This window comes from Mercenaria mercenaria, chromosome 2 (assembly GCF_021730395.1).
Source record: "Mercenaria mercenaria strain notata chromosome 2, MADL_Memer_1, whole genome shotgun sequence".
NCBI classification, from domain to species: domain Eukaryota; kingdom Metazoa; phylum Mollusca; class Bivalvia; order Venerida; family Veneridae; genus Mercenaria; species Mercenaria mercenaria.
This window is the reverse complement of record NC_069362.1, coordinates 27,470,088-27,480,558: the sequence shown is the minus strand read 5'-3', so window position 1 is coordinate 27,480,558 and position 10,471 is coordinate 27,470,088. Positions and strand designations below refer to the sequence as shown.

At 35.9% G+C, this 10,471-nt stretch overlaps 1 protein-coding gene across 1 annotated transcript; it reads left to right on the top strand.

Moving 5' to 3' along the window:
* The first annotated feature begins 180 nt into the window (after positions 1–180).
* LOC123563566 (3-mercaptopyruvate sulfurtransferase-like) lies at positions 181–8,984 on the top strand. Its single transcript, XM_045356423.2, has 3 exons — positions 181–851; positions 6,321–6,506; positions 7,021–8,984. Exons 1-3 carry the CDS (start codon positions 272–274, stop codon positions 7,152–7,154), a joined length of 900 nt encoding a protein of 299 aa, XP_045212358.2. The 5' UTR covers positions 181–271; the 3' UTR covers positions 7,155–8,984.
* The last annotated feature ends 1,487 nt before the right edge of the window (positions 8,985–10,471 follow it).

Sequence of the window (10,471 nt, the reverse complement as noted above, 5' to 3'; positions counted from 1 at the left end):
TTCCACCAAATACAAAATAATTAATACATTTTTTGTGTTTTTTCATTTAATAATTTGCATAAAAGTGATGAAATTGAACAAATAACATATTAAGACTCTATCAAACAAAACAAAAATATTTCAGTTTTCTCATTCATCTATGAAATTCCATTAATAATTAAAGATATATCAATGTTATAAGCGATATTATTATACATGTGCCAAATTGTAAACAGTAAGCTGTCAAAGTGACATTCAGGTTAATTTAGGATTTAACACGGCCACATAAAGCATGCTGAAACTCAATACACTGGTAACTGCTAAACATTTATTCGAATGCATAACAAAGTTTCCCGAGAAAATGAGAGTGATAGACGCAACATGGTTCCTGCCTAACTATGGAAAGAAGGGGTTTGACAATTACAAAATGGGTCATATACCGGGTGCAGCATTCTTTGATATTGATGCATGCACGACAAAGTCGGAATATGAACATATGCTACCATCAGAAACACATTTTGCTGAATATGTAGGTAATCTTGGAATTGACAATGATACCAGTGTAGTTATTTATAACGACCATCCAGACTTTGCACAATTTTCAGCCCCACGCGTTTGGTGGACGTTCCGAGTTTTCGGCCACGAGGGTGTTCATTTACTGGATGGTGGTTTGAGGTCATGGAGAGATGCAGGATTTCCAATAGCTACTGGTGTAGAAACACCACAAAAGAAAGCATTTACAGCTAAATTGAATAGAAATCATATTAAATCATTTGAAGAAGTGGCTGACAACATTGCTAGTCAAAACTTTCAAGTAGTTGACGCTAGATCAGCAGGCAGATTTCATGGTACTGATCCAGAGCCAAGAGAAGGTATACTTTTTACAATCAACAGTTGTTGATACTTCTTGGAAATGTCATAACTTCATAAGCAGGCACGTGTAATTTGAAAATATAGTCAATGGGCAGATATTTTCGGAATCACAAAAGTCAGCTGTAATAATGAAAATGTTTGCGAGAAGAATTTTGATCTAACTCATATTTCATTATACTTATTTACTATAGAGTAGTGACCACTCTTTATATTACATTTTTATATTATTTATTATCGTTTTCTTTTAACTTCCTTTAACTAGACATTTACGGATTAAGTCTACGTGGACTGTGAACACCTAGGACGATCGATTTTTCAAGGGGACCGTCTCAACATGATAATTTTAATTTATGTTTGGTAGGAAAACATTCCTATAATGATGGTAAGGTCTGGCTTAATATGTCACTGCACTGGATAGTATTTGGATTTGTCTGTCCGTCCGTCTGCTCGCCAGAGAAATGTTTTGTTATACATATCGCAAAAAGTATTTGATCTAGCGTCATAACACTTTCCTGAAATGTTCTTCAATATTATAAGTTGCGCATCTGCGACAAAGTTGAAAAGATGAGCTAGTCTGATCGCAATGTATCCGTATTCCATCGTCGGCGTCGTCCAACATGAAAAAATCTAAACTGGGTCAGTTGGGATCAAAATGTAGGTCAGCAGGTAAAACATTGTGAAAACTGTAGAAAACGTAATATCTTGCGTCTCCATTCCTTTGTTGTTATCATACGCCTGAAGGGACGTATTTTGGGATACCACAGGTGTTCATCTGTCTGTCTGTCTGTTTGTCTGTCTGTCCGTCTGTCCGTTTACAATTTCGTGTCGACTCCGCTCCTTGAAGGATTTTAAACAAACTTGAAACAAATGTTATCCACATCAAGAGGACGTGCAGAGCGCCTGTATCAGGTGGCTTGCTTTAAGATCAAGGTCACACTTAGAGGTCAAGGTCATATGACTTTGTTTCGTGTCCGCTCTGTAACTCTTGATCTGTATGAGGGATTTTAAAGGAACATTGCACAAATGTCCACCACATCGAGTCGACGTGCAGAGCGCATGTTTTGGATGGCTATATACAAGGTCAAGGTCACACTAAGGGGTCAAAAGTCATATAACTTTGTTTCGAGTGCGATGTGTAACTTTTGAACTGCTTGAAGGATTTTAAAGAAACTTGGCACAAATGTTCACCACATTGAGACGACGTGCAGAGCGCATGGCTCGCTTGAAGGTCAAGGTCGCACTTAGGGGTCAATGGTCACATGACTTTGTTTTGTGTTTATGTTGCTTTGCATTGCGGTGCTCTTGGTTTTATTTGGCATACCCATTTTTTGTTCACTTACAATAATTTTTTATTGAATTACTTCCCTTTTATGTTACTATAAATAGGTTATTTTGTAACATTTTTATTATTGGCCGTAGTGAAAAAACCGATACCACTTTTCTGTGGTACAACATGGATGGTACCTGCAAAGTTAAGGTGTATTTTGACATATCTGTACCTGGTAATGATTTTAGTGGACTTAGAGTTTTTCGGGTAATTTCTTCCCTTTGTTGTCCTTTTCGTTTGGGCTTCAACAGTAAAGTTCTTTAAATTTTGCTCCCATCCCCTGAAATAATCCTTCGGGCGTATATTGCCCCGCTTGGCGGAGCACTTGTTATTTCTGTATTAGCCGCGTTAAAGACTTTGTATTCGTATAACTTTATTGTTTTAATTTATCAGTAGTGGATGGACGAAGAGATGGACAGCTTTTTTACTAGATAAATGAACGGAAGATAGGAAAATAATCAAAATAAAAAAATCTTCCCATTTATACTGTATTATGGCATAAACATTAATTAAATGAAATTCATTTCTTGTTGACAGTTTTCAGTTAATACACTCAATCCGTTATGTTTTCTTCTACACACAAGGGATGCACAGACATGTACGTAGAAACTAGGCCTTCAGACTGTTGAAAAGGTATTTCTATGATATGACTATCGACTGACTTTTATATCCCAGTTAACTGTATTTTAATTTTTTATACATTTAAAAAGTGAAATGTTCTGTCTTTGGACTAAATTTCATAAAGAAAATGTGGCATCTAGAGTAAGTATAAAGTTTCCAAAAAAGGTAGATAATTAAAAAATGGGACGACCTAGATTATGGTTCCTTGTCCCTACACTCCTTCTCACTGACTTTTATCAGTTTGTAAAGTATGAAATCTATCTTGCATAGTATTCGAGTTATGCACCAGAGAGGTTTAAAAATGGAGATTATTAAAAATGGGACCAACTACAGTTATGGTTCCTTGTCACTGCACTTCCTTTCAATGAGGTCTAACATTGTATAAAGTTACGACTTGGTATCTTCAATACTTATTTAGTTTATCATCCGGTCAAGAAGTGTCAATAGGGAGGTAATTCAAAGGTGTGACCACATAGAGTTATAATTTCTTGTCAAATCAGAGTTATGGGGATTGATTTTCCTTGTGTAGACTTCGATAGTAAATAACTATTTTAAGTTTCAAGTCAAAAGCTTTAATAGTAACAGAGATATTTGAAATTATCAAAAATTTTAACAAAATGATCTAAGTTAAAAATGGGCATAATTCTGTCAAAATCCAAAACAGAGTTATGGGGTTGCTTTCCTTGGTGTAGATTTCGATAGTAAATAAGTATTTTAAGTTTCAAGTCAATAGCTTTGATAGTAACAGAGATATTTGACTTTATCAAAAACTTCAATCAAAAATTCTAAGTTAAAAAGGGGCATAATTCTATTAAAATTCAATCAGAGTTATGCGGATAGTTTCTCCTGGTGAAGCCTTTGATGGTAAATAACTATTTTGAGTTTCAAGTCAATAGCTTCGATAGTAACAGAGATATTTGCCTTTATCAAAAAATTTAACCAAAAATTCTAAGTTAAAAAGGGGCATAATACTAACAAAATTCAAATCAGAGTTATGGGGATTGTTTCTACGCATGTAGACTTAAATAGTAAATTAGTATTTTAAGATTCAAGTCAATAGCTTTGATAGTAACAAAGATATTTGACTTGATCAAAACAATTAACAGAAAATTCTTAATTAAAAAGGGGCATAATTCTGTAAAAAAATCAATCAGAGTTATGGGGATTGATTTTCCTTGTGTAGACTTCGATAGTAAATAAGTATTTTAAGTTTCAAGTCAATTGCTTTGATAGTAACAGAGATATTTGACTTTATCAAATATTTTAACCAAAATTTCTTAGTTAAAAAGGGACATAATTCTATCAAAAATCAAATCAGAGTAACGCAGAATGTTTTTCCTGGTGTAGACTTCGATAGTAAATCATTATTTTAAGTTTCAAGTCAGTAGCTTTGATAGTAACAGAGACATTTGACTTTATAATAAAATTTGACAGAAAATTCTTAATTAAGAAGGGGCATAATTTTGTAAAAATTCGATTCAGAGTTATGGGGATTGTTCTTCCTTGTGTAGACTTCGATAGTAAATAACTATTTTAAGTTTCAAGTCAATAGCTTTGATAGTAACGGAGATATTTGACTTTATCACAAACTTTAACCAAAAATTCTAAGTTAAAAGGGGCATAATTCTATCATAATTCAATCAGAGTTATGGGGATTATTTCTCCTGGTGTAGACTTCGATAGTAAATAAATATTATAAGTTTCAAGTCAATAGCTTTGATAGTAACAGAGATATTTGACTTTATCAAAAACTATAACCAAAAATGCTAAATTAAAAAGGGGCATAATTCTGTAAAAATTCAATCAGAGTTATGGGGATTGATTTTCCTTGTATAGACTTTGATAGTAAATAAGTATTTTAAGTTTCAAGTCAATAGCTTTGACAGTAACAGAGATATTTGACTTTATCAAAAATTTTAACCCAACGGAGACGCCGACGCCGACGCCGGAGAGAGTGCAATAGCTCTACTTTTTCTTCGAAAAGTCGAGCTAAAAACATGCACATCCAAATTTATATCACCTACCGCATAGTGATGATATAATAACTCAAACCCTATTACCGTTATAAACACTTTTTCATATTGCGCATAATATAATTAAACTATGTAGAGACGGTCCCCTTGAAAAATCTGTCGCCTTAGGTGTCCACAGTCCACGTAGACGTAATCCGTAAATGTCTATTACCTGTATGAGAAGCCAAAGGAAATAATTTAAGAAACTACTTCTACGGGTTATTCCCCAACAATCAACGAAGATTATGACTGGGAGGTGCTAGTCAGGGAAACATTGTTAGTTTAAAATAAAATAGTTAAGTGCATTAGTTAAAATATGATAAGATAAAATAAAGAGTGCAAAATTAATATTAAAATAAGAATGGAGATAATTGACCGTCGCCAGCCCCTCTGTAAAGATATTGAGGCTGGGACTGGCTTGCATGTGTCCTGGAAGAGTATTCCAGTAGCGGATAGCTCTAGGGAAGAAAGAGTTTAGATGGTACTGTGTTCGAGACTGGGGTATGAGGAAATTCAGATTTCTAGTGTGGGTCAGGTGATCATGATCAACAAAAACTAGCTGGTGTTGTATTTTATAAAGGAATATTACTGAGTTATAAACCCTTTTCTGATATAATATTTTCCAGTGTAGTTCTTCTAACATCTGAGTAACACGTGCTGCTCGTGAAGTCCTAATTGTTACAGACGTACCTGACCGCAGCTCTCTGTACACTTTTTACCTTATGGGCAAGATGTTTCTGCTATTGCTCATTAATCTCAATTGCAAAAATTGAAGTGTTACCATTAGATGAATAGATGGCAGTTCACCCGAAAGTTATGCCCATATTGGCATATTGCGATGTCACCGATGCAATTAAACTGGGTTGAAACATTTCAGCAAGGTATATTTACAAATCACTAGGAGTTTTTTTTTACACGAAACTACAAAGTCCTCAGAACTACAAAGTCCTCAGCAGACTTATTCCTTTTTCTAAATTATATATGGTGTCAGTTTTACGAAGACGGTACAAATGCGAAGCTCGTTAGATGACAAAAAACACACACACGCACACACAACTTCAAAATTATTATCCACGGATCTGTTCGTCTCATTCGTGCAACACTCGCGCGATTCTAGTAAACTCCCGTGTAATACTGCAATATTGGCATTTCAATGTCCGTCCAACAAGTGCTGTAATCGTGACTGTCTGCCATGTGTTCTGGTACTCCCTCAGGGTTACGAAGAAATGAACTTGCATCCCTAATGCCGATTTTTTTTAAGTTGGGTAAATAATTTTACCCGAGACTGCAAATAGCGCAGTGTATCCTCGTTTCTAAATTTTATTAAGCCGAAATTTACTAAATTGAATGAACAAGTACCGCCACCGTTTAAATAGTTACCCCTGGGCTTAATATTCCTGACTGCACCTACAACCAGTGAAATAATCTTATATTCTCCACTGGGAAGTCGTCATAGTTGTCTATATGACTTACTCAATTAAATGGTTTTTCAATCTTACCGGTTTCAGACTGCAAACCAGGTCATATCCCTGGATCTGCTAGTATACCTTTCACAAGAATACTCGACCCTTATACAAGTCCGGATGGTAAAATTGTGAATGGTGGAGCTGTGAAAAGCACAGATGACCTAAAGAAAGTTTTCACCGAAGCTTGTGTGGATCTGAACAGACCATTGACAACTTCATGCGGTTCAGGTTAGACTAACTATTTACAGATTTAGAGCATCCTAATAAAGTGTTAGTGGCTTAAAATTATAAACGTTTGGATATTAGCTTTTATTTTTATTGAAGACTAACTTAAAGATGTCAGTTTTTTCTGAATGAAACGGTGGCGAGTGATATTTTTTTCACAAGAGCAGCCTTCGTAGTCGGGACATATTCGATTGGCTGAACACATTGGAAAGAGGTTCGGTCCACTTGCATTGCAAAATACTGGTCACAGCGGTGCCTTTCCAGGAAGGGATGGAGATAACAAAATGTATACATAGTTTACTGAGAATCATTAGGAGGCGAAGTTATGGCTGAATAGTGTACATAGCCCCTGTAAAATAATGATTATGATAATGATGATGACGGTAGTGATGATTTTGCATTACTTTCTGTCGCTATATAACTATGTTTTCCTGAAACAAAGGGAAAACTTTTTGTAAGTAGTAAGTTACCATTACCATGGTGACTATGTAATTTCGATTGTATTGTTGTGTTTCAGGTGTGACGGCATGTTGTCTTGTCTTAGCGGCCTACCTATGTGGGAAGAACGACACGTGTGTTTATGATGGTTCCTGGGTGGAATGGTATAAGAGGTCATCACCAGAACAGAGAGAAGAGAGTCCTGTAGATTGACAATTATTTATCCGCTGTGAAATTGATAAATAAGATGTTTCGGTGTCAAATTAATGTTTACAAAACTATTTTACGCACCGGCTTACATGTATTTCACACACTATTGTAACTACAGCAATCTTCCTAGGCGCCACCGAAGCTTTAAAATGTACATGTACACATTAACGTCCAATATCACATTCTCCAATCTTACAGAAGTAAATTCTGAAACGGTCTTTTGTAATATATTAGAGCCTTTGAAAAGCATAAAACGAAACCAATCATAATTGCTTTTCAGTGTTTCCGACCCAACTAGAGATGTACTGGTCAGGAACCCAGGCAATCCTTGCCTGTATCAGTGCTGTGCACGTTAAAGAAACCAGGCTGTCTATTCGCAACGAGCTAGGCTAAGTTAGCCGGACATGCCTGTATCTGATTTCTGATCTCTCTGTCGTGGGGTTTTTGTCTCACCCTGTCCCTGTGGTCAGATCGCTCTGTGTCTGTACTAGTAGAGGATGAATTATGCGCCCTGTGTTGCTGCATTTGAACTATGTAAAGCGCCTTTGAACGTGAAATTGATCATGAAAAGGGCGCTTTATAAATCTTGTATAATAATAAAAGTAGAAGATTCGGCATCACCGAGTCTGTTCAAAAGAGGTAATGAAATATGCAACACTCCCGCGCCAACAATTATATAACTTTCTATCACATATCTCTGATAATACCAATTATTATTGCCCACGTGCGCTACGAGCTTAGAGTATGTAATGGAAGTGATGCAGATATACATATATGCAGATATGTTTGTGATCAGTTTTGCATTCATGCACAAATATGGAATTCTAGCATAAAACTGTTGTTTTTGTCGTTTTCAGGGGGTGTTTAAACAGAAGAGAAAACGTGTGTTAAGAGATTCTCACACTCGTGCGTTGTGAAAACAACATTTTACATACGCGCGTTCCGTGGCAAAGCGTAAACGTATAACGTGAACGTGATAAAAATGCTGAAGTTGCCGCATTTAATAACGTTGACGGACAAAATATTCATATTTTAGCTTTTTACATGTTTATGCTAGAATAACATTAACGCATGTTCCTTTCTTGTTCAACATCTGCAGACTCCCTCGGGATAAATTGGTACCCTCGCCCTACTAGGCTCTGGCACCAATCAATACCTCGAAATACTGCAGATGTTATAAAACAAAGAAAACATGTTTATCCCTACATTAGTTACAATAAACTAAAGGAAAATTGATGTTAAAATTTGATTTTGATTTGTAAAGTATCAAGAAAATGCAAGCACATACTTAATTTGGAACCAGCAGTAGACTTAGTTGTTGTTGACGTATGATATGAGCCGCGCTATGAGAAAACCAACATTGTGGCTTTGTGACCAGCATGGATTCAGACCAGCCTGCGCATCCGCACAGTCTGGTCAGGATCCATGCTGTTCGCTTTCAAAGCCTATTGCAAATAGAGAAACTGTTAGCGAACAGCATGGATCCTGACCAGACTGCGCGGATGCGCAGGCTGGTCTGGATCCATGCTGGTCGCAAAGCCACTATGTTGGTTTTCTCATGGCGCGGCTCATATATAAGTTACAACTCTTCGAGATATGTGTTTGAAATACATGTAATTCTACGTAGGAATTCGTTTTGTGACCTTTGATTTAGATCTTGACTTTGATACAGTTGTAAACATTCTATAGCTCTTGTTAACAGAATCCCTTTTATACTTGACATAATAAGTATGTCTAATAACACTTAAATGGTAGATGGTTGTTTTACACAAAAACCGATGTCTGCAACAAAAATCTGTATAGAAGCACCAATAAAACACAAATAATACAATCTGTATGTATTATACGTAGTTCAAGTTGGTCTTACTCTTGTGCCAAGTTATTTCAAGAGAGAAGGATCGGACACAAAAATTTAACTATACTCAGTTCCAAAAGAAAGTGTGCACTTTTTAAGTTTAAATATTTCAAAAAAATTCCCCGACTTTTTTGTTTCATTTGTTCATACACTAACTCTCAGGTATAACCCACAATCTAAAATGCACACCAATTTGTTTACGAACTGATTTAAATTTTGGTACCAAACATTATAAGTTTTCATGAAAATAACCGAGAAAAAATAACAGAAAACTATGTGCACACTTTCTTTTGGAACTGAGTGTATTGTACCTTTATCTTCACCTTACGACGCTGACCCAGAACCAACATACCTAAAAGTTGCGTTTTGTATGTCGCCAAATAATAGAAAGCGTTACAAAATCCTTTGAGGGACGAAAAAAAAAAAATAAAGTGGACATGAAATTCTGAATATATGATCATCGATTCTGCCATGGCATGCGATATTGACCTTGAACCGACATGACTGAAAGTTGCGTTGTGCACATCATCTCATTATGGCAAAAGTTTGTGCAACTTTCTTTGCAAATCGTTTCAAGAAGTCAAACAAATCAACCAGTTGATACGGACTTCACCATCCGATGTCGACATTTACCACGCAGTTGAAAGTTGCATTTTGCAGGTCGTCTCAATATGCACGGGTGGTAAACGCGCAATCCAATTCCCGCCGGGAATACGCTTAAAATGGGTTGCGCAACGTCCGGTGCTGGTGTTGCGCGTAAAAAAAAGAGGAAATTGAGGTATGTGAAGTTATGATTTTGCTTAGTATGAGACATGAATAAATTTTCTCGAAAAAAGCAAAATGCTATTCGACACAGATATGATAATACATCATATGTGTAAAATATCTGGTTTGTAATTTATGATTCGGCTCTATTATCACAAAAACTCTGGCGACACGAAACGTGAAAAAAGTATGAAATCAACAAAAATGGCAGTTTCTGACCTCATATACCTAATCTGAGGACATCTGATGCTTTTTATGATAACTCAACTGTTATAAAGTAACGAATATCAAAATTATTTGTTTCAAATCCTGCTTACGGGGACATAATTAACAAAATAATCATCGGGAATGGGTTGCGCACCGGGAATGGAGTTGCTCATAATACATCATAATGTAAATAATGTATACGCGCAACTCCATTCCCGGGGCGCAACCCCATTCCCGATTATTTTTTTTGCCAATCTTTCCCCTAAAAGCAACATTTCATTCAAGTATATGTAATATTCATGACTGTTTTACACGTGTTTGATCATTCGAAGCGTCACATTTCCAGAAAGAAGGCACAAGAGTTAGAAAATTTGCATTTTTCATGATTCCATGCTTTTTTGACAGCTCGAGCCATCAGAGTTTTCGTGATAACAGAGCTGATTCTTAAATTAATAATTTGGTATTTCACATATATGATCCTTATTCATTCTTG